The sequence below is a fragment of the Chelonia mydas genome, chromosome 1 (genome assembly GCF_015237465.2).
Source record: "Chelonia mydas isolate rCheMyd1 chromosome 1, rCheMyd1.pri.v2, whole genome shotgun sequence".
Classification (NCBI taxonomy): Eukaryota; Metazoa; Chordata; order Testudines; family Cheloniidae; genus Chelonia; species Chelonia mydas.
The window spans coordinates 236,264,554-236,289,846 of record NC_057849.1 but is presented as its reverse complement, the minus strand read 5'-3'; the positions used below and the strand labels follow the sequence as shown (position 1 = coordinate 236,289,846).

The 25,293-nt window shown below is 43.7% G+C and overlaps 1 protein-coding gene across 5 annotated transcripts in view; it reads right to left on the bottom strand.

The window, feature by feature from the left end:
* RERG (RAS like estrogen regulated growth inhibitor) overlaps positions 1–25,293 on the bottom strand; it is a 164,556-nt gene that overhangs the window by 113,593 nt on the left and 25,670 nt on the right. The window contains exons 1-3 of one of the 5 annotated variants that reach the window (XM_007060561.4): positions 21,405–21,483; positions 19,744–20,527; positions 16,748–16,921 (exon numbers count right to left, since the gene is read on the bottom strand). In XM_007060561.4, coding sequence (XP_007060623.1) covers positions 16,748–16,808 — 61 coding nt within the window. In that variant the 5' untranslated portion in view covers positions 16,809–16,921; positions 19,744–20,527; positions 21,405–21,483. The other 4 variants (XM_043539433.1, XM_043539425.1, XM_043539428.1 and 1 more) reach the window with 4 other exon arrangements.

Sequence of the window (25,293 nt, the reverse complement as noted above, 5' to 3'; positions counted from 1 at the left end):
CAAGAACTAGTGTTTTTCTACTCAATTTCCACTGTCTTCCTCCATAGCAAATTTATCCTGGCTAACATACAGTCAGAGCCCCAGGTTTGCTACAGTGCTGTGGCCAAGATATCCTCAGTAGAGCATGAAGTTGTTTTTGTTTTTGTTTTTTAAAAACACCCCAATATATGGTTTAAAATGTAGGAGGTTAACTATCTTGGATTCAATCACATCTTGCTGCCTTTCCCTCCACTTCTCTAGCAACTCCATCAGGGCTGCTTCCAGAGTTACATATCTGTCCAAATTGATAGCATGCTGTGCTCCCGATTTAGCCTTTTTAAAAGTAAGACAAAATAGAGTAGTAGGGTTAAATAATAAAAGGATTAGATATAAATAAGAACCGCACTTGCAGTTACACTAAGTACAGGTTACAAGAGCTGTCAATCCTTGTGCCTTAGGGAAGAAGTTAATTGCCCTCTGAAGTCAAGAAGGGCTCTTCTTCAGCACCCACAATGGCATGGGGAAAGATTGTGGTGTGCCTAAAGCACAGTACTGGGAAGCAGGAGATCGGGCTTCTATTCCCAGCTTTGCCAAGAGTTTCCTAGGCCAGAAGCTCAGCTGGTGTACATAGTTTCACTGAAGTGACTCTTTCTTCCCTCACTTCCCTTCCATCTCTGGTGAATTATAATGGTCCCAGTAGATGTAGATCAAGCTTTTCTTAATTTAAAATAAAATTTCAGGAGATTTGTCTGTCTGGAAATGGATCTGTCAGACATGGACTCATGGGAGAAATTCATTCTGATGCTCACTAGTACAAAATGGTTTAATGTAGGAATTGAGCCTGGCATGTGGCCAATGCCAGAATGCAGCAACCACTAACATACAATCAGGGGTTAAGCAATAGTTTCTGGAGTCAGGTGTGTTATTGCAGAACTCTAACACCGTATTTTCTTTGGCACTGCAATGCGGTGCCCCATTTTTGTGTGTGTGCGGCGGGGGGGGGCAGGGTTTTAATCTATCCATGGGTGACAGCCTATGCATTCTTCTGGGATGACTCCCAAATGTATTTCTGTCGATAGGCTGCAGCATTCTTCCAGTGAACAAATAAATAGCTCACTTTGCTTTTGCTTCTCCCCGCATGTTACAGCGCTGAATAGATATTATTGAAGTTCACTTGGAAAGCTTCTAAACCCTCCTCAAGTGTACATCACCACACAGGATTCACCACCACACAGAACCCTATACAACTGGCTTCAGGCATTATGAGGAGAAGGATTTTACCAAGAGGAATAAGCATGGAACTGGGCATCAGGAACTCCTGAACAGAGTCCTGATAGTCCCACTGACTCACTGTGTGGCCTTGAGCAAGCTCGGCACCCTCTCCCATCGCTTCAGTTTCCACCTCTATAAAGTGGGGATAATCCCACTAATTGACCTACCTCACAGGAGTGTCTTAGTGGTGGATTAATGTTACCACTGCACTTTGGAAATGTAACCCACAGTGTAAACACTAAATATGTTCATCATTCTTTAGTGTAGCAAATCCTGTGCTCTCTGGACCAGTTGCTTCCTTCCAACTTGAAAGGTTTCCATATACCATTATATAAATATTTCCAGCTATTTAATGCACCTCTGACACAAGCTGTTTCTGTTACATATCCACAACTTCCTTTCTGCAAACTTCTGCATGGAAGCAGCTTTCTGACCTGTGAGCATCAAGGATTTCATGGTCTCTTGAAACCAAGATGATAATTTCATCACAGTCTCATTTTGAGGCACTCCAACTACATCTAACATTTCTGGAAATCTGATCTGCCACTTAGGCCAAGTTGTATGGCTTTTTTTTTTTCTACTTTCAACTTTAAAGCTGCACATATGTTTAATATATCTCTTGCATCTTTTTCCTAGGCTTCATACCTCTCACCATTATCTTTTGGCCTGCAGATATAGAGTATACAATGGTAATGATCACAAGTTATTTAATTTATGGAGTTATCACTATAATATGCAGCATGTCACAAAATTTACATGATATATCCATTAGAAACAATAATAAAAACTGCCAGACAGTAACTCCAAGCAAAGGGACTGGTGTATATATACTGGGGAACACAAGAATCATAACAGTACTTCACCCATTCAAAATACATACATGTGTCTGTGTGTGTTTGTGTGAATGCAGAATTATGAAAAGGAGAATGATCTCTCCTTTTTCTTTTAATTCCTCTCTATTTCAAAAAAAAGAGTGACTCAGTTAAAGCAATGTTTGGTATAATCTAGGGCAAATGGAAGGACATACTAGATCAAACAACAGAGCAATTCAGAGGTGACAAACTGTATAAACTACACACTGGTGTGAAAGAAACTGGCACTGAAGGCTTGATCCAAAGACCATTGAGGTCAACAGGAGTCTTTCTCCTGGGCTTTGGATCAGGCCCCAATGAGGACAAAAGGGGAAGATGTAGCAGAAAAAAGCGACCAACAGGAGTGAAGTGGGGACAGTAGGTGTGGAAATATAGGGAACGACAAGGTTGTTTTTTCTCGTTATAATCCTATCCTTTGTATCCAAAGCATATACTCTACTGACTTGATGTTCAATAATGTTGGGTGCCTACCAGCTCCCACTGACTTGGAGTTCAGCAACTCTGCAAATCAGGTGATGAGTTACATCAGCTGGTGCTCACTTACATTCTAATCACATTCTTACACTAGCCTCATCACCACAGCAGCGGAATGACTTCCAGGAGTCTATTAATGACATGCAACTTACAGCTGAGGAATGAGCCCTTATGTTCACTCCCCAGCTGGGCAGCCTGAGCTAAAAACATTGCACAATGGAAACAGATGTGTTGCTGCCTTTTTCAACCCCACCCAGCAAGAAACCGTCTCCAGGAAGCCAATGGGCCTGATTTTTGAGAGGTTCTGAGCACCCACAAATCCAAATCTGGATCATAGTTGCTAGGACAGCATGAGTGTCTTGTGACGGGCAGCTACGTGCCATTCCACACCTCCAGCTGTCCGCTCTCTTAATCTGAGTCGGGAGGCTAAAGAGGCAGCTGTGAATGAAGGAAGAGGTTCAGCAGATGGCTATGGAGCCTTACAGAGCTAGTGGATGAAGGCGGAAGACCAGAAATGGGAGCTGATCAATTTGGGGGGGTGGAAAACTGGGGCAGAGAGACACATATGTGAAGGGGCATGGCGAAACAAGGGGAAGGTAGGAACTGCAAGCACTCAGGGTGGGATTAGGGAATGAGATTAACCTCTCTGGGGGAGACACAAATCCTAAAGCCAGCATTTGTAATTACCCAAAAGAAATACTGGGGTTACACCTCTGTGAGCCATCACTGCATTGAATGATACATTCAGGTACTTACTGTGCAGTTAGTGATAAAATACTGTATACTGTTTTACGGTAATCTGGCAAGTGAGTCCTCTGACCACCCCATGAGGAGGTTTTGCTGATCTTTTGCAGTAATTCTTGGAGGCCAAAAACAATCAAGGTCCCCATCTCACCAAGCCAAGCACTGTGGTTTGTTTATGTATCTTAAGAGAGCAGTGCAGTGTATACAAACCTTGGAGTTTGGCATCCTTTCCCCAGTGGTCAAGCAACAGATTATATTTAGCACAACCTAAACAGACACCAAAAACGGCAGAACAAGACTTAATTCTGACAGCTGCCACCAGCTGCCCTGAGGAGATGCAGGTAGAGTAGATGCCCGTGACAGTAAATAAGATGAAGCTGAGAGCAGGGATAAAACTGTATGAACATCGTTGGTTTTAGGCTAGCAAATTCCTGCATTAGTTACTCCTTGATTTGTGGTAGCTGGGAGGAGGATGTAATGTCAAACATACTCACAAGGAAACAAACTTTGTCTACTCTGTGGTCTGATACTGGCTGCTCGTGGGCAAGTGTGCAGAGGGTAGTGAGGAGGGGATAGAGTGGCCAGAATCCCTGTACATGCTTTTCATGGGTGAAACTGATCTACTTCAGGGGCTTAATTTGTGCATAGGGCCTGTGGTGGCCCTATGCAAAGGGATCAGTTTCACCCCAGGTGGAGGGTACAGAGGAGTCCTATCACAGGTTAGAGAATTATGTACATCAAAGAGGAACATGTCTGAGTAGCCTGGGGGCATGGCCAGGGAGGCATGTTCCAATCCCCTTCTCCTTGCACTGGCTACCATTCTATTTCTAGTAATACACAAGAGTTAAACAGGTACAGAGGACCCTCTGACAAGCACATCCTCTCATCCAACGCATAAAACCAGAGGACAGAAGAGGCAGGAGATGTTTAATATGGAAAAATAATAATATTTCACCAGCACCACGTTAGGAAAAACGAATACAGCTGATCCTCTAACAAGCACTATAATAAGAGTGTCTTTAGATAAGCAATGAAAGCAACTGATCCACTGTACCACCCTGAAATTCCACCCCATTTTCTGGACTTCTGAAGTAACCTGTTATGGTAACTTGCCCCGGCCGTGTTAACTGATCTAAAAGCTGACTTTAAAGCTTTTGTGCGATGAAGATTTTTTCCCTGACTGAACTGATAACTAGATGAGTAATTGCTGTTGAAGAAAAATTTGACATTTCCTCGTAAATAAACTGAACTAAAAATGGTAAAAGGAAGGGGGTGGGGTATAAGAATGTGCTTTGTGAGGATGAAAATCACTTTTAAAGAGACATCTTTGGTAACTGTGTGTACAGCTTTGGAAAAAAGGACGTGGAGTTAAAGTCTAAAATGAGTGGGGAGAGCGTAGAACTTGGTTCAAAGTTTGCCTTCTTGTATCTACAACTCTCTATGGACTCGTTCTAGCCTGCCTCCATACACTGTCTCTCTACACCCTTCCCTGGTGTTGCAATGATGACTAGCATCAACTTCCCCTCTCCCTGCTGAATTCATACAGTCTGGCCACAAATGGTATGAGAGCCCACTCCTCTAAAGCTCTTTCCATCTGGATTACAGGACTGGCCTTACCATGAGGCGAACTGAGGCGCTGCCTCAGGTGCCAGGGTTGGGCGGGGCGGGGGGGCGCCACTAGGACCCAGAGTGTAGAAAATTGTGTCTGCTGCTGGTGCATATGGATTCTCCCTGCTCTAGATGCACAGAGATGGTGGAGTGCTGTGCTGGAGGAAGGAGGGCACAAGAGACATAACAGGCAGGCAGGAGAAAAGGTGAGAGGGAGTAACAGAAAGCAGCAGGAGCTGCAGGGAGAGAGAGGAGGAGGAGCCTCTTATGTACCTCTCTAGCACCCCCAGGAGCCTGGACTGATTAATACCAGCTTCTCAGGGAGCTTCCTGTTTCCTGCTGCTTCCCTGAACCCATTTGAGGCGAACAGGCAGTCAACTGAAGCAGTAGGAGCCAGTTAGGCCCTTAAGAGACTGATATCTTCCCTCACTCAGGCCCTGCTACCGGCCTGCTTATTTGTCCCCTTCAACTGAGTGTTGAGAGCCACTGTAGCTGGCACAGAACAGCAGTCATGAGTGAAAGAAGAAAATGCCCCTCTGGGGCAGCATTCAGAAAAAGAAAGCAAGCAAAGGAAGCTCTTCTATCTAAGCAGGAAGGAGCTCTCCTGAGATACGTGGACACAAATGTTCATGGTGAGCCTTCCGGCGCCAGTGAGGATGTGAGTGGTGAGGAGATGCCTGATCTTCCAGTTAGTCAGAGTGCAGGTGACCTGGCAGCTACTGCAGCGTCCATATCTCCATCTCAAATGCATGTGTAACCATGCACATTCCTGAAGAAAAGTGTAGATCAGAGAAGAGTGTGGTGGAGGCGCAAGAAACAGCTGCTGCTGAGGTTAGTTCCTTAAGTCTAGATCGGGGTCGGCAAACTTTCAGAAGTGGTGTGCCGAGTCTTCATTTATTCACTTTAATTTAAGCTTTCACGTGCCGATAATACATTTTAACGTTTTTTAGAAGGTCTCTCTCTCTCTCTCTCTGAGTCTGTATATTATATAACTAAACTATTGTTGTAAAATAAACAAGGTTTTCAAAATGTTTAAGAAGCTTCATTTAAAATTAAATTAAAATGTTGATCTCACGCCGCCGGCCCGCTCAGCCCGCTGCTGGTCTGGAGTTCCGTTCACCTAAGCCGGCAGCGGGCTGAGCGGGGCCTGCGGCCGGGACCCCGGCTGGCAAGGGGCCGGCAGCCAGAACCCCAGACCGGCAGTGGGCTGAGCCTGCTGCCGCTCAGGGGTTCCATCCACTGGCTCCTGCCAGCCAGGATTCCGGCTGCCAAACCCGCTCTGCCTGCCTGTCTGGGGTCCCGACCCTGCCCACATACAGAGGGTACCTACCTTCTCCCTGGTTCTGGCCATTCTCTTCCTCTCTCTCTCTCTGCACTGAGCTGAGGGTGGGAGTGCACTGAGCACAGGGCTGGGGGTGAAGGAGCAGGCTGGGGGTTGGGGTGTAGGGTCTGGCCAGGAGCTAGAATGAGGGAGGGGGCTCAGGGTTGGGGCAGGAGGTTTGGGTGTGGAGCACTTACCTGGGCAGCTCCCATTTGGTGGGAGGGGTGCAGGAGGGAATGTGGGGGGGGGAAGGTGCAGGAGCTCCCATTTGGTGTTCAGGGTGGAGGTGGGAAAGTGGGGGGTGCAAGAGTCAGGATGTGGGGAGCCTGGGTATGTGTGGGGGTGCCAGAGTCAGGGCTGGGGTCATGGGGGGGTGAAGGAGTCAAGCAGAGGGCTATGTGTGTGTGAGGGGGGGTACAGGGCTCAGGGCAGGGGTCTTGGGGGTGTGCAGGGCTCAGGGCAGAGGGCTGGGGGTGTGGGGTGCTCATGGCAGGGGGCTGGAGGGGATATGCCCCGCTTCCCCAAGGCCCTGGCCCTACTTCTTCTCTGCCTCCGCCAGGAGCAGCAAGCACGCTGACTCCGCTCCTCCTCCACCCCCTCCCTGACAAGGGCCATCAGCTGATTGTCCAGCAGGGACTGAGAGGAGGAGAACGAGGGGCAGGAACCCAGCATACTGTGGGAAGAGGCAGGGGAGCTGGCAGGACCAAGCTTCTGCCTCTAGCCTCCACGGGAGGGGGCGGGGAGCGGAGAAGAGCGGGCCGGGCCGGATTTTTAATGGCACGCTGCTGCCTGCCGGAACCCTGGCAGGCAGCAGCGTGCCATTAAAAATGGGCTCGCGTGCTGTCTTTGGCACGCGTGTCATAGGTTGCCAACCCCTGGTCTAGATGATCCAGGACTGTGGACCCACTTGAGCAGTAGCCTGAAGGACTTCCTTGTACTGCATGGGCCACAGCAAGTGAAAAACTTCATGTTCCCCAAAGACAATGAAAATAGAAGTTTCCATCCAACACATTACTGGCGTGAAATCCCCAGTGGTGACAAAGTGGAGAGGCCATGGTTTATGTACTCAAAAACCCAGAATGCTGCATACTGTTTTTATTGCAAACTCTTCCAGTCTAAAGTTCCAGCTACAGTGGGTTCTACAGAAACAAAGGACTGGAAAAATCTGGCTAGAAATCTGTCATGGCATGAGAAGGCAGCAAATCACCAGAGAGCATTCCATGGGTGGAAAGAGCTTGAGATGAGACTAAGGTTAAAGGCCACCGTAGATGATCAGCCTCAAGAGAAGATTGCATCAGAGTCTCTTTACTGGCCAAATGTTCTGAAAAGGCTCGTTGCCATTGTGAGAATGCTTGCTACCCAAAACCTAGCACTGTGTGGCACTTCAGATCAGCTATACGGAACAGATTACTTGAATGGTGTGTTTTGTAACAACAAGAGAACCTAGTGAAAATGTCCCTGCAATGGTGACCGTCAGAGAGCATTTTCTAGAATTCATTGACATTGATGATACTACAGGAGCTGGTATGACTGGGAGAACAGTGGCAGAGGGAAATGGAATCACCAGAAACATACATAGCCACACAGAAATTTGAAGTTTAGTGTTGTGGCATGACATACTGTTTGAAATAAATGTTGTAAGCAAGGATTCCAAGGTGTTGACCTTGATATATCTGGAGCAATGGAACAACTGGACAAAGCAAAGTCATACCTACAGTCTTGCTGGTCAGATGAGGGAATTCAAAACGTTCTGAAGAGTGCACAGAAGTTGGCAGAGGAACTTCACACTGAAGCAATTTTCCCACCCATTCAAGAATACAAGAGTCACCAAAGAAGACATTTTGATTACGAGAAACAGGATAATCCCATAAGAGAGCCCAAACAACAATGCAAAGTTGAATTCTTTAACCACGTGCTAGATTGTGCAGTACAGTCAGTTGATGAACGTTGCATACAGCTCAAGGAACACAGCAGTATATTTGGGATGTTGTATGATATTTCAAAACTCCTCACTATACCTGAAGAAGGCCTACACCAGCAATGCAGGGCACTAAAGACAGTGTTGACACATGATGACACGCGCGATATTGATGCGAGTGATTTAGGTGATGAACTGAAAGCCCTTTCAAGATACATTTCAGCAGGATCAACTCCAAAGGCTGTTCTGGAATATATGTACACAAATAAGATGACCACCCTCTTTCCAAATGCTTTTGTTGCTCTGCGCATACTTCTACCACTTCCTGTAACAGTTGCCAGTGGAGAACGCAGCTTCTCCAAGCTGAAGTTAATAAAAACACATCTATGCACCACAATGACACAGGAGAGGCTGGTCGGCCTTCCAACCATCTCAACAGATCATGGGCTGGCCCAGACTGCGGACCTTCATCAGGAAGCAGTTCAAATCTTTGCAACCAAGAAGTCATGGAAAGCACCACTTGGATTATTCAAACAGATAAAAATGCCAGTGTTTACTATGCAGGCAAGAAAAGTTACATTTGCTGTTCAGGCGTCTGAAAGTGAAGTGTTCCTTAAAATTTTTGAACAAGGCATTTTAAGTTGTTAGTTCTCCTTTATTGGGGTAGGTAGCAGAGCAGTACCAGGAAGAAGGCAGAATTGAGAACTTTCAAAGTTTTGGCCCAAGCGAGGGGGCACGGGGGCATCATTTGAGCTCCCCAACTCAGGTGCCAAAATGTTGTGGGCCGGCCCTGATCATCTACAGGAGTTACCTATTGTACATTTAAAATCTCATCTGAAGATATATTTTTGTCTCCTGCCTCAACCGCTTGGTTTCCTCCCTTGCTATTTATTTCATCCATAGGTTCAAAAATGTTTGTACCAGATGGGATGTTCAGATCATGTCGTCCAACATCCTGGATAACACAGGATGTAGAACTTCACCCAATTACTCTAGTATTGAGTTCAGTAACTTGTTGCCATTCAGTCTTGAAGACTGAACTTTGTAGCATAACAAATCAGAGCTAGCTGATATGTTTTTAAATTTGAGACTTCAAAAATATAAATGGGAAAATGTTAAGTGTGCCCCACCATTTTCCAACCAGCTGTATAACAAACAGTTTATGCTATAGACTTGGATGAAAAGTGCTGTGCAAAAAAAAAAAAATGGTACTGCACTGTATTGCATCTCTATTCTGTACTTAATTACATACTGGGCACAAAAAGGGAATTGATTTCAGATGTTTCTCTTGTTAAAGTGTGATTCCACCAGATGCTGTGTGTGTTCAGAACCTTGTAAAATTTCATAACCCCCCTTGCCCCTCCCCACACACAAATATACAAATGTAGTAGATTCCCTTCCCCCCCCCCCCCCCCAGCCTTGTTTTTGACTGGCTCTCGTGAAGAGATGATTTTTGTTCTCTCAGGTTTTTTGGCAAATGTTAAAGTCTCTCCCTTTTGATAAAACTTAAAACATGCACAAATCACATGTCCAGAAAGGATCTGCTCAGACCACCACTACATCTCACAGAATAAAAGCCCAGATTCATCCATTTCATTTTTCACACAGCTTTGCTTTGGTAGTGAGGGTTGTAGTATTGGGGACTATGCCTTTAAGGGATGACCTTCCCAAACATAGTCTGGATGCGGCACTGTGAAGCTCCTGTTACAGCCCGTTGAAACTGAACACAGAATAAAGCAGATCTCTTGCAACAAAGTGGTCGCTGAACAAGGGCCATATGCTGACCTGGGTCTGCACGCTGCAGTTAGTAGGGTCAATGTAGCATAGGGCCCCAGGCCCAAATGCAGTTCTGACAGAGCTCCAAGCACAGCATAAGCAGATGCCGGATATGGTCCAAATTTATGCATGTGCTTAACTTTATGCCCTTCCAGTCATAGTATGCAAAGCTAACCACGTGAATAAGCCTTTGCTGAATCATGGCCTTTCCTGGGGTTTGCCTTTGCTGTTCACTTAAATAGCCACAACAAAATACCACAACCTTTGTCTAGTCTTTTCTCTTGAGCATGGCTATTCCTAGCATTTTCTCTGCAGGGCTCCTGTATCCCTAGCTACCTTTCTCTCAGGCAGGTTCTTCCATCCTGGCTTGAAACTGATGGGAGCCACTTGCCAGCATGAGTCAGCAGAAATAACTCTTCATCCTAGTGACACAGAAATGATCTATTTGTCAGTGCAAAACCCTGCAATCTGCCACACTGAGATGGGACCATACAGAATAAAAGCCATACAGGCTTTTGGAAGCTAGGCTAGCACATACCTTAGCTGGATACTAATCATTCCAAGGTCATAATAAAAAAAGTCTCCTAGGCATAGATACTGTATTTAAAGGCCAATTAAATTGGGAGCTGGAAAAGACTTCAACCATTTCAGTGCTTCCATCCATTCTTTTCTCTCTTTTTCTCTCTCTCACATTCATGCTCTTCCCCTTCCATACAGGTCAGTACGCGCCATCCTTTCTTTTTCCCCTCCCGCCCATGCATGTATTGCAGACCTTAGTTGCAACCACTGGTGGATCAGACCTTTGTGTCTTTCTTTAATGGCTGTTAATACCACAGAGTTTTAAAATAGCCACTTGCATTATGAAATCCCAGCTTTCTTTGACATAGGAATGAAGGTTTAAAATCAAACTGAACAGTGATTAGAACAGCAGTGTGTAAACTCGGGTGTCGATTAATTGCAGTTAACTCACACGATTAACTCAAAAAAATTAATTGTGATTAATTGCACTGTTAAACAATAGAATACCAATTGAAATTTATAAAATATTTTGGATGTTTTTCTACATTTTCAAATATATTGATTTCAATTACAACATGGAATATAAAGTGTACAGTGGTCACTCTATATTATATATATTATCACTTTATATCACTTTATAAATATTTGCACGGTAAAAATGATAAACAAAAGAAATAGTATTTTTCAATTCACCTCATACAAGTACTGTAGTGCAATCTCTTTATCGTGAAGGCACAACTAACAAATATAGATTATTTTTGTTACATACCTGCACTCAAAAACAAAACAATGTAAAACTCTAGACCTTACAAGTCCACTCAGTCCTACTTCTTTTTCAGCCAATCGCTGAGATAAACAAGTTTGTTTACATTTACTGGAGATACTGCTGCCTGCTTCTTATTTACAATGTCACCTAAAAGTGAGAACAGACATTCGCATGGCACTTTTGTAGCCAGCATTGCAAGGTATATACCTGTCAGATCTGCTAAACATTTGTATGCCCCTTCATGCTTTGGCTGCCATTCCAGAGGACATGCTTCCATGCTGATGAAGCTTGTTAAAAAAAAAAAAAGTGTTAATTAAATTTGTGACTGAATTCCTTGGGGGAAAATTATATGTCTCCTGCTTTGTGTTTTACCCGCATTCTGCCATATATTTCATGTTATAGCAGTCTTGGATGATGACCCAGCACATGTTCATTTTAAGAACACTTTCACTACAGATTTGACAAAACACAAATAAGGTACCAATGTAAGATTTCTAAAGATAGCTACAGCACTCAACCCAAGATGTAAGAATCTGAAGTGCCTTCCAAAATCTGATCGGGACAGGGTGTGGAGCATGGTTTCAGAAGTCCTAAAAGAGCAACACGCTGATGCAGAAACTACAGACCCCGAACCACCAAAAAAGAAAATCAACCTTCTGCTGCTGGCATCTGACTCAGATTATGAAAATAAACATGCATTGGTCTGCACTGCTTTGAATCATTATTGAACAGAACCCATCATCAGCATGGACGCATGTCCTATGGAATGGTGGTTGAAACATAAAGGGACATGAATCTTTAGCGGATCTGGCATGTAAATATCTTGCAACGCCGGCTACAACACTTCCATGCGAACGCCTGTTCTCACATTCAGGTGACATTGTAAACAAGAAGCGGGCAGCATTATCTCCTGCAAATTGTAACCAAACTTTTTTGTCTGAGTGACTAGCTGAACAAGAAGTAGGACTGAGTGGACTTGTAGGGTCTAAAGTTTTACATTGTTTTATTTTTGAATGCAGTTATTTTTTGTACATAATTCTACATTTGTAAGTTCAAATTTCACAATAAAGAGATTTCACTACAGTACTTGTAGAAAGTGAACTGAAAAGTACTATTTCTTTTATTTTTACAGTGCAAATATTTATAATAAAAATAAATATAAAGTGAGCACCGTACACTCTGCATTCTGTGTTGTAATTGAAACCAACCAATATATTTGAAAATGTGGAAAACATCCAAAAATATTTATATAAATAGTACCATTAACAGCATGATTAATAGTGATTAATTTTTTTAATTGCTTGACAGCCATAGTGTAAACTACTGTGAGCTTTAATTCTCCATTCCATCCAAGACATTGTGGAGAGGGGAGGACACGGAGAGCTGGTGGCCATTCTCATTCAGGGCTGCCTGGCTCCAGTGCAGGACTGGGTAGAGTAGACTGCCATGCCCCTTCCCTGCCTTTGGAATGCCACTACCTTAAATACCCCTTAAATGGGGGTGGGGCGTGGCTGACACAGGAGACAGCAAACAGTTCCCCTGCCCAGAAGGAATTTTCTATCCATTATCTGCAGCCAGTTTAAGGCCGCTTTGTATTGTTTATGCAGTGCAAACTGGCCTTAACAGAATGGAGAATCCAGCTCATGGTGTGTTCATGCATTGGAACACTTCCACTGGTTTAATTTGCACAAGAGAGAGACTGATTATCATACACAATGTAAGGAGAGTGGTCACTTTGGATAAGCTATTACCAGCAGGAGAGTGAGTTTGTGTGTGTGGCGGGGGGGGGGGGGGGGTGGGGGGGGGGGGGTGAGAAAACCTGGATTTGTGCTGGAAATGGCCCAACTTGATCATCATACACATTGTAAGGAGAGTGATCACTTTAGATAAGCTATTACCAGCAGGAGAGTGGGGTGGGAGGAGGTATTTTTTCATGCTTTTTGTGTGTATATAATAAGATCTTCTACACTTTCCACAGCATGCATCCGATGAAGTGAGCTGTAGCTCACGAAAGCTTATGCTCAAACAAATTGGTTAGTCTCTAAGGTGCCACAAGTACTCCTTTTCTTTAAGAAAGAGACTGTGTACCGAATGCTCATTTATTGCTCAGTGCAATTCTGAAGTAACCTTCTTAGCTTCAGTGGAAGTACTCTTGATTTACACCTGTGCAAGTAGATTTGGTCCTCTATCTTTGAAGGGCATACATCTAGAGAGGAAAATAAAATAGGTGAGGTAGATTAGCAATTAAATCTACTTGTCTTAATCTGGTAGGATAAGTAAATAGTGGCTGTGACTGAGAAAAGATATTATATAACCATTTAAAACAACAAAAAACCCTCTAGCCTAGAAAACCAAAGGGCAAGGAAACCTGACAAGTAGCAGCAAGTGTAGAAGTTTGTTTTAATCTGGCTTTAGCCCTTTGAGACTTCATCACTCATGATCCATCCCACCTTTCTGAGAGCCTTGAATTAATATACTGAAAGAAAGAATAGAAAGTCTTACTGAACACATCCTATTAAGTGGACTACTACGTAGATCAGACTAAAGCCCAGATCCTACTGCTAGTAACATCAATGGTAAAACTCCCATTGGCTTCACTGTTGCATGATGAAAGCCTAAAACTCCCAAAGTATCCTGTCCCCGCACACACTATTTCTTCTGCAAAAAATTCGTTATGGCTACCTCGGGTTCAGTCATTCCCAAACCCTGATCAAGAATTGGGAGGGGAATCTTTCCAGGACATTACAATATGCTTCTGTAACTTCACAAATGTTCTGCTTTGAGGGAGGGAAGCCAATGAAGGCTTAAGCCAGACTAGAACCTAATGTCTGGCCCTGTCTTGTTAAATGAGGATGGGCCAAAGAAGAGCGAAAGCCAGTGACCTTATTTTGGAACGACTCTCTGGTAATCATAACAGTCTTATTTATTGCCACGTGTATTTCCTCCTTCATATACATCTTGTCCACTCCAGTGTCTTGAGTCATGTTCTGGCTTTTAGAACTTGGCTTAACTTCCAGCTGTCTGGCTTAGTCAAGTCTGGTACTGTACAGTCAGAGAAACCAGGATTTCACACACTACATATCATAAACTGGACACATATCTTGATGGAAAATTATATGGACACTCAAGAATCTACATCTCTCTCAAAAAAAGCCATTTAGAGGCAGCATCTATTACATCCTAACACTGGGCCTCTCTGTCCACTACAGTTTGCTCTCTGGGGACTATTTTGTCTCTCATCCTGCTCAATCCACAATAGCAGTCTCAGTATTGCTACCACCAGTGAAGTTGTCCTGATATTAGCACAGTGGGAAATAACTGCCAGAAAACCTTAGTGTGGTGAAGCCCACAAAGGTAAGACCAAATGTGAAAACTGTACCACTCACATGCTAGATGTTCTTATGAAGGACACTGCTGATTATTTTTGACTGAACATTTAAAGTCTCTCTCTCTTTTTTTTTTTCTCAAAAGTTATAGAACCTCATATGAAGAGAAATATTTTGTGGGGGGGGGGGGGTTAATTTTGCTGAAAAAGCTTTTTGGGAGAGGGGACACTTGGGAGGGAGATTCTCCTTCATTATCCTGAATCCAACCAAAGCATTGTGCTAGACAACCACAACCATAAACAGAGTTTGACTACAAACAAAAAGTGAAACTAACTGACCTTATTTCACTGTCCAAACTGACTTGCAAAACTTAAATAGGATAAATGGTAGAAAGTAAAGGCAGATTTATTACGGCACTTCCAGTTAACAGTCTGTGGCATTATAACACAGGTAAGGCAATTTAAATCTTTGTTTTTAATCTTAAGAGCCCCCTTTGAAATATGTTATATAAGTAGATATAATTCAATTTGTGTTGCCTTTGTGATATGATCGCTATAATGTCCTCTGTCCCATGTATACTCTTAATTTGTAGGCTGATGGAAGTGAGCTATTTCACTGATATTTTCCTGGTACAATATCTTCTGAACACACTTGGGTCCAAATTAACTAAACAATAATAATGTTTATGGGCCTGATCCTCAGTTGTTGTAAACTAAAACACATTTCCATGGAACTGCACTGATTTTCAGCAGCTGAGTATCTAGCCTTATCTTCTGAAAAGCACCCACTGGAACTTCATGTTGCTCACACTTCAAACAAACAGCCACAATACATGGTACCTGTGGAGGCCAGCCTTATATTTTTCAAGTTCCCAAACGGTCACAGGAGGTAAATTAGGCTAAGAGATGCCTTACCTTCTGGTCCTATTGTCTGAAGAGTATATTAAGGTAGCCCTAAAGTTTTCAAGTAAATGCAAGACTACAAAGCTACTCAAGGTACCTTGTGCACCTCATGTCACTTACCAGTCAGTACTTGTTTCTACAAATGCACCATTATACTGCTCTAAGTACAAATGGTGCATCACATGCAAACCTTCGGATGCCAAAATCCCAGACAATATTGAGAAAACTGAGCTTGGAATGAATATATCAGTAGAAAAGGGGGGTGTCTAAATGTTTGTTTTCTGCTGAGATTGTCACTTTCTTCTAGGTGTTTGTTTCACTAGGTACACCAACGGAGTTGGCAGGTGAATCTAGCCAGCAGCTCTCTAAAGGACTCAGTCATTCCCTGGGCACTGAAGTGGATGGGAGTTCTGTGACTCCTCTGAGCCTAAAAATATTTTAACTTGCTCATTCAAAGCTAATTTTAAGTGGAAGCCAGGAGGAGGGATGTTCTATGTAAAACAGATGCCAGCTGTTTCCTCTCCACCCTGCAGGGGGCCAAAACAGTGATGTCGTGAATAAAGTCAGTTGTTGCTGTATCCTCCTCAAAACAGGGCAAAGCTGGGTCATCCAGAAAGCCACCCTGACCTGACTGGGTCCTTCCACTGCTCTTTAGAATCCTGTGAAAACTGCCGTGTGGTTGTTAGCTCCACATGGCTTCCAGCGCATTTTCCTAGGGTCTGATCCTGTGAGTTGCTGAGCACCAGAAATCCTCACTGGAATCAATAGGCACTGCAGCACTCAATACTGCTCAGGACAAGTGCATTATTCTACCTCGACTCTCACCTCCTTTCGTATAGGGAATTAAACAATAATAGTCAACATGCCGTAATCCGGGCAAGCTATGTAGGGACAAATTAAACAATGCTAGTCCATCTCTATCTCCATAGCAATCAATAGGAGTCTTGGCATGGACTTCAAACAGTAGGCCTGTTCCCACTTCCATTTTTATACTATTCCTTTTATTTTGCAGAGCCTAGAGCATGAAAAATAGTGTGGAAAGCTAAATTAAAAGTTAGGGGCCTGATGCTGATCTCTCTGAGACCAGCTTTACACCCATATCACCCACTGGCTTCCATGATGCTCTGCATGATTCATGCTGGTATACATAAAATCAGAGTAAGGCCCAGCTGTTTTTTGCTTACACAAAAGGCTCATTTTGAGAACACTGAAGAGAGTGAGGGAAAAGCCACCTGATCAAAGGCAGAAGAAAAACAGACAACAAATATACCTGACTTCCCCACGCCGGCTCGACCAAAGATCGCCAGCTTCACTTCCGCACTTTTAGCCATGGTGGGAAAATGGAACGATGGAGAATTCACTGGATTACCCAAACTTGAGCAGATGGAAGGTTCCCAGGTCCCGTCTTCAGCTTCACCACGTCATTGTGACTTCTGCACAGAACCTTAAAGCGGTGTAATACAGTGAGTAGGCAGAAATCAGACTCTTCCTAAATACTTCTTTATTTAAACCATATGCTAATGTCCTCAACCACAGAAGTAACGCTACTGACACCTTTGGTGTTTGTCACCTTTTGTGTAGAATATATACCACAGTAGTTTTCTATCTCAGCTGTTGAGACATGCCCCTGTGACACTTTGTTGAACACAGGCTCTTGTTCAATAATCTTCAGCGCTCAGCTCATAATGCCATATAAGGTTCTCTGTTACTTTTTTTTTTAAGCCAGCTGGGATAGCTTATATTAAGTTACTACTTTTGGCCAAACTAACTTTAATGAATATATTTTAAAACCATAAGCATTCATTAATCTATTTGCAGATAGTTGAACTCCCTTTCCCTTTCCCAAACCCTCAATTATTTCAAAGCCCCAATTACTCAGCAGCAGTTATTTAAATGTCTTCAGCAGTTCTAAATATTTGCACCTGCCCATTCCAGTAAACAGTCTTTACACAAAGTTCCTTGATGTTCTTTGTGTAAGAAGACTCAGCTCAGACGTAAATATTCAGAAAAGCACAGGGCTAGGAGACACTGAATTTTCTCTTTATATATTTTTAAAGACCACATAAGAATGTTCCTACTACCTCTATTGCCCTGCTGTATGACCTTCAGTGTGTTATGTCACCTCTCTGTGCCTCAATTTTCCCATCTGTGAATTTAAGGATAACTAAATTTACTTTCCTCTGTAAAGTGCTTTGAGATCTATTAATGAAGGCACTATAGATTATTAGTATTGTGCCAATACTACCATTTAGTGTGGGTAATTCATCTCACTAATTATACCATAGTATAATTTTACTTCTGTACACAGCATGTTTCACAAAAAATACCAATCTCTGTTTGTTAGAAAGGTTTGCCGATATTTCTTTTGAAAGACGTAAGATTATTTTAATCATAAATATCAGCTACATTAATTGCTACATTAGCATTGCCCACACTAAAGCAATAACACATTTCATGAAACTTTGTGAAATAAAATAATTTTTTATTAAATTTTCTCCAGAGTACAATATGTTGCACAAATCTTGTCCAATGTACTTTATCTAGAGAAGGATATGAATGTATTTTTGAGATCTCATGCTTCTGGTTTATTTTGCAGAGGAGTAAACGGCAAATCATATTCATCTTGTACAAGCATTTAGAAAGGAAAAACCTTTTATGAATTGTTTCATCTACCAGCAGAGAGACAGGAATTGAACTCCAAAGAATACATACATTTGCCTTCCAATTTCTAACCTAATAAAGTCACGGTTGCATGCTTTGTCAAAAGCGAGTCATGTAAAATCACTTGTAGCAAGACTTGTTTTTCTTACTCTAGTTCTGCTTATGGAAGAAAGGCATAAATGTGATGCAGCCAATACATTCCTCTCACTTTCAGCTTTAGGTAGGAAATCAAAAATGCTAGAATATTCTCGCAGAAGAAAGTACTTAAATCAATCTGTACTATAATCCCTAGTTTTAATTGCTTGGTTTGGGGTTTCTAATACACATAACTGCTGACAACCCTAAAAACCTTCTTGCAGCTTGGGGCAGATTCTCACCTCGTGTAAACTGGAGTAGCTCTGAAGTCAATGGAGCTTTGTCAGTTTACACAGAGAATCTGACCCTTACTGTTTAAAGAGATTGACACTTATTTCTGGATGACTATAAATGCACACTGTAAATTAGAGGGTTGCAAGTGTCCCTTTTCTATATTTGCATGCTACCTTCCTCTAAAACATATGGGCTAGATGCCAATCTGGTCTATATCTGGAGTAACTCCATCAGTTTGATTTGTTCCTTATTTACACTACAGCAACTGAGTTGAGAATCTGAACCCCATATTTCTACAGCAGAGCAAAAGAGAGAAAGCAAGACAATGTGTTGCTGTAAAACAAACTCTCTCTAAGTAAAGATTGACATAGTACTGGGTGTGCTCTGGCTCCAAAAGAAATCCAATATTCATTTTCATACTCAAATGTCACTGAAAAAGTATGAATGCTGGTTTGTCACCAAGAACGTCTTTAAAAAACTATGAGCAAAGATTCCCTTCTCAATCAGGCCCATGCATTAAAATTAAAAAAGTACATTTGGTTTAAGTCAACCACACAACTGCCATCCCCACTTTAATAAACAAATACTAGTTTACACATTTATTTCTCTTCCTATTTTCTGTAGGTCTCTGCCTCAGTATCCTTATCACAGCAAAAGAGCCTAGAGGCATATAGAGCTGCAGTGTGATCTTCTAAGGGATACTTTGCTTCTCTCTCGTTTTCTGACGGTCAGCTTGCAAATGTTTGGCTTCCCATGTGTGATGAGCACAGCAAGACAGTCCCAGAAATAATTACAGATAGCTGTTCCAAGCCCACGGCTGTCACTGATTAAATAATACCGTGCAACAGGTAATATTTTGCTTTCCTAATGAAAGAGCTGAAGGAATCCTCCCCCACTCCTGGGCAGATGGACAAGCTCACAATGTGATTTGCCCCTCGCTACTGTTGTTCAAATTAGCAGCCAGGAGGGAACCCCAGAAGTAGAGGGTGTCTCCCCTAATACCTTCCCATGCAGAATCCGGAGATGATCCGAGGAAGCCCGTCCTCTTCTAGCTCTGCCCGATTTGGGGAATCGCCGAAGAGATAAACCGGTAACAATTAAGCAGCTTGTTTGTTGCTCTTGGCAAAGCACAAAGATAGTGGCTGGCTTTGCCAGGGTCCCCCTCTCGCGGCAGTAGCCCCTGGCTATGTGCGCGCTAGCCCTATTCAGCCAGATGCCTGAATGCATCAAACTCACCTCTCCGCAGCAGTCAAGCAGCACGAGGGTGCGTTGGGAGGACGGGACTCCAGCCCTGGTCTTTGTTGCCGGCCAGCTCACCTAGCTGTGTGATCAGGGAAGGAACCCGACCTCAGCCATCGTGGGTTGCCCGTGGTCTCCTTTCTCCCCCGGTCTCGTCCCTCTGGCGCAGAACGCAGAGACTTCACACAGCCCCAGGACCAGCTCACCGCGGCTTCCTTCGCCTGCCGGCAAGAAAGCTCTCTGGCGCCCCCTGCAGGGCCGCGGGCGCTAGGATGCGGAATGGACTGCCGCAGGCCAGCTGGGCAGGCTGCAGGACCAGCGTGGAAGGGGAAGGGGTGTGTAAAAGGTTGTGAGCATGAGGTGGTATAATCTACAGCATAGGGGCAGGTGAAATGGAGGCTTCCCCCTATTAAATGTTGAGCATCGGAACCGTGCCTACACGATCAAATGAAACCAAGATGCTGGCTTGAGCAGAACAAGCCGTGGTGTGCAAGAAAATGAGGGAGGGGCTGGTTCATGGGCTGGTAGTGAGAGCTGTGACTAAACGCCTAACCCAAGTGGGAGAACCCCGAGGGAGGAAATGCCGCGAATGTCTGTACCAGCCAGAAATGGAAACTATGGAAAGGGATTCTGCCTTAAAAGAAACTCCATCCAGAGACTTTAATGAATTTAAATGTATGTCAGGGCAAAAGCAGTAAACTTTAGTTCTCTGGGTTGAGCTTGCATCGACTGAAGTCAGTGGGAGTTTGATCATTGCCTTCAGTAGGACCAGGAGCCAGACCTTAAGGAGAAAAGTTACAATCGCTCCATGTGTTGCAAGATAAGAAATTTCAAGCTGTGTTCAAGTTTGGGCACTCTAAGGTTCTGATTTACAGGGCCATTGACTTAAGTGGCAGCTGTGGGTTCTCAGTACCTCTGAAAATCACACCCTATATAATAAAGTTCTAGCATCCAGTTGTGACTGTCTACACTTTTTTCCTTTCAATCTGGCTAGGGACCACAACTATCCAATTCAAGAAACAGAAGGCTTATTGCAGTAAGTGCTTACTTTCATAGAACATGATCCTACAACTACTTGCTGCCAGGAGCAGTGTTTAATACCAGGAGTAGTTCCTCTAAAATTAATGGGGATTAAATCCTGTAAATAAACATGTGACGTTGTAATCAAAGGGTTTGTTCATATGGACAATGGGGCTAACTCATGTTAGTAAAGTTAGTCATAAGTGTTTACAAGATCATTCCTAATGGGACTACTCACAGTAGTAAGTACAGCATCTGATAGTAAGCATTTGTAAATCTGACCCATAGTTCCTTCTATGCTAAATCATATGACTTGATTTGCTGCATATTAGATATCCTGGGCCAAATTCCTGTCTGGTATAGATCTGATGGAGTTAGACCAGGGAGGGATTTGGCCCCTTAGGTTTTAGCTGTGTCCAATTTAAGACTATTCAGAACACAGCCCTTCCTTACCAGCTGAGCCACTGAATTTCTTTGTGACATTTGGCAAGTCACTTACCTTCTCTTAGTCTTTGTTTTTCCCCACTGTTAAATGAAGATAATGACACCTGCTAAAAGTGTTTGTTTTTCTAAGGTGCAAGACATTAAGGTCAGTCAGTGGTAGAGCTGAAATCGCAATCTCCCAGCCCTGTACTGACTTCACTAGAAGACCTGGCTTTGGTATAGGTGGGAAGACTACATCATGGTTGTCATCCTCCTCCTATGCCAAGGGAGAATTTTTTGCAGACATGAAAAAAGGGCTTTTGAGATTTCACACACACACAGCTGTGAATAATCCAGTCCCTCCATGTTTTGCAAAAATCAACATTCCAGGGGTTAAAAGAAAAGAAAAAGCTCTTGCAAAATGAACTGAGAAATTTAACCCAAAGTTTCTGGGTGTTTGTTTTTTCACCCATATTGTTCAGCACAGTTCACAAGCATTCAGCTGTGCCTTGTCAAGTTCTAGAAACGTGGAATAGGGAACTCGCTTTTGCCTGCCCTCTCTAGCCTAACAATAAAGCAGTGTGAAGGCTGCTACAGCCACCTCCTTTCCCGGGCTGTAAACAATATCTAGTTTTTATGTAATTTTCCTCTATCAATCCCAAAGTATTTTACAAAGTAGGTAAGTGTTATTCATCTTACGTGTTACAGCGGGGGAACTGAGGCAAAAAGGCTTATTCAAGGCAATCTTTTAGGCTAGGGCCAGAGCTAGGAATAAAATCCAGGTCTCTAAATCTTAAGACAAAGGTTCTATCCACTGGATCACATCTATCTCCCTTTTTACTGACTTGTCCATTGATATAGGGATACCTTAGTAACAGCTGTAAACCAGAGGTAAAAGGTCCTCAAAGATCAGTGAGCATTGCTCCTGTGTTCTGGTTCCAACTCATCTCTCATGCAAATAAGTGAGATAAAATGGCAGTAAAGGCAATCATCCCTCTCTTCTTAGTGAGCAGAAGTAAAATACAAATTAACTTCACATTCAGCTTTTCACAATGATTCAAATCTCTCTCATGTAGAATAATAAGAGCACACCAGAGAATTAGGAAGCTGAGGCTTGCGGGGCCTAATCCTGAGAGGGACTGAGCATCCACAACTCTGCTGTGTTCCATGGGAGCAGCAGACACTCAGCTCCTTCTCAGGATCAGCTCTTAAAATAGTTTGGCTGCTTATGGTACAAAGGCAGATTTTAAAGCTGTGTTGCCGTTTATATTTTACTTGTTAAAAATAACTGCTGAGGCTTTAAACCTTCTCTCAGCGTTTGGTTTACATAATTTAGATAAACTGGCTTTTCCATTCTCCTGTGCGAGTAACTCGTGCGTTTCTGTTTTACATATGGGGATGTACGTGTCAGTTTCAAGGGCTGGTATTTGGGTTCTGCATCTGTGGAATTCATGTTGCGGGGGGGCGGGGTCATTGTATTAGATGCTATGGCAGGATTGACAAACTGATGGGTAATTTTTTGACCCCTAAAACCTTTTTGTAGCAGTGCAAGCTACAGTAGTAAGGGTAATTAAATCTCATGCTCCTGGTGATAAGCTGATCGCTGTGGGGAACAGGAAGGAATTTCTTTCACTCCTGAACAGCCCTGCATAGACGATATTCAAGATGAGCAGGAGTCCCTCTTCCTTTGCATCATCTGAGGCTGGCGGTATTGGCCAATGCCAGAAAGAGGAAGCCAGGCTTACTATACCAGTGATCTGATCCAGCATGGCATATCCTGTGTTTGACTGTGAGTGAAATCCTGACCCCACTGAAATCAGTGGGAGCTTTACCATTGATTTCACCTTCCATGCAGGTCTCCTTGCTCCCCTTGGCAGGTAACATTGCACCTAAGTGCTTTTGAAAATGGGATTTAGGCTCCTATATCACCTAACCTATAGCTCCAGCCAGGCAAGCAATTCTAGAATCAAAGCCGTATATAAACCCAGGCATAAAGGTTTTGGGTGAAGACAATAGGAAGACTTAGGCTAAACCCCAGGTAAGACCTCAGGGAGATCTTGAGGTGAAGACATAGCCACAGGCGTATCCAACGTTACCCAAAATGTATCTCTAGTGGAAGGAAAAAGAGTAGTTACAGCAGGAGGGGGAAATGGGGACCTGGAATTATCAGTTGCAATAGAGCATTGATGAGTGCACTTTTGGGGAACAGATGTTTAAGGAAGCACTGGGTAGAAACAGGGATTCAGCAGCCAAGCCTTCATCTGGGCTCTGAATACAGCAATTGTGACCGTGGGGATGTTCCAAATTGTAGGGGGAGGAGCAGAGACTCAACCTCTTCAGTGCAGAATGATTTATTGCTATGAACAGACAGAGGAACAGGAATTAAAGCAATAAACAAAGACTCACACAAACATTTACTATTTTTCCTGTGTAACTCCTAGTGCTAGAGACAGTAGCTGGGAACTCTGCTTCTTCTTAGATACTCATTCTTTTCCAGCATCAGCATAACTGAGCCTGCTCATCCAGAATGTCCAGTGACCTTATTTATAGCTTTATTGCTCTGAGGGGTGATTCTAGATCCCATATAAGGGCTGAGCAGGCAACTTCCTCCCTCTTATCAAGCTCATAGCTACAGGAATGGTGCAGCTGCTATAGGAGCTATATTTTTCTCCCAAGGGAACCTCCCCACCGGTGAGTACAAGCCTAGAGCAACAATCCTGACCTGTTTATAAGAAGCAGCTACCTTGAGTCAGCCTACATCAGCAGTAGGGGATTTCAGCCATGCCACGGTTCACCAGAAACCTCCATGGTCTGCTCTTCCAACCATTTATTAAACAGAGAGCAGTACTATCCCAAGAAGCAAACACTGGGCGAGACTCTCTGCAGCTAAACACAGCCTCAGTATAAATTAAAGGGCTCTCTTCCCAACAGCTGCAGTTGCTGTAAGTAGCCCTGAATGAGTCTATCACAATTTCAGTGCCATTCAATAACACTTTATTGCTATGACAAGCTATACAAGTGATGCTAAAGTCCAATATATTTTTTCCTCTGCCTGTCTGGATGATGGTATGTGTGTATAGGGCCTTGGCGATCACTTCTATTTTCTTATTATTTTCTTGAGATATTTCCCCATTTGAAATAGGCAAACCAGAGGCTCTTGCTTTATGAATTGTGCAGGTGATTTAGTGTGATGCTGCTCACCTGAGAGCAACACTTAAGGCAGGATGTGTAAATTGCACAGGATTGCTAGTTAGTGTTTTTAAAGCAGGAGAATCAATTGTATCTGATTAGGCTCCCAGCTGCAACAACCAAAGGAGCAGCATCTTGCAATGGGGGATGGCTTTCAGTATCTACAAACAGTGGAGCAAATCCTTCCCAAGGGAGCACAGAAAAGCAGAGATAACGCTGATGTGTCCTCTGCTGTAAGAAACATGCTAGTGAAAGCAGTCCTACCGGCAGGCCAGGAGTACAGATTCTCAAGTCCCCTTTGCTGGTGCATTAATCAACAGCAGCATACACCTGGAATAGTGCTTGCTGCTGAGTACAACACATGTTCTACCTGGGTTGATGGCTGGGTGGTCTCCCTAAGCCAGGGCTGGGGAACCTATGGCATGTGGGCCGGATCTGGCCTGTTGCTTAATTTCATCTGGTCCGCGGCAAGTCTGGGGCCCTCCCCTCCCCCGGGGCTGGCGCTGCGAGCGCCGGCTTGCCCCACCTTGAGTGGGAAGCCCCAAGCCTCAGAGCCCCACTGTGGGGCTGGAGCCACGAGCACCAGCTCGCCCTGCTGTGGGGGAAGCCCTGAGCCTCCATGAACCTCCCAGGTGGGTGAGTTGAACATTTTATATTTCTCTCTCTAAACCCCCACAATAAAGTTGCTTTTTACTTGTGTGGCCTGTGATTGATGTTTATTGTGGGTCAATGGCCCAAGATAGAAAAAAGGTTCCGCACCCCTTCCCTAAGCAGTAGACTGAGCCCATCTGGGGACTGGCTGGTTATTTTACGCTCTCTGTCTCTCTCCTAGTATTCTCTCAAGTCCTGTGGAGAGGCTCAGTTGGTAGTTGAGCAGCTGCTGAATGCTATTTGGGGTTAATGTCTTAACGCAGA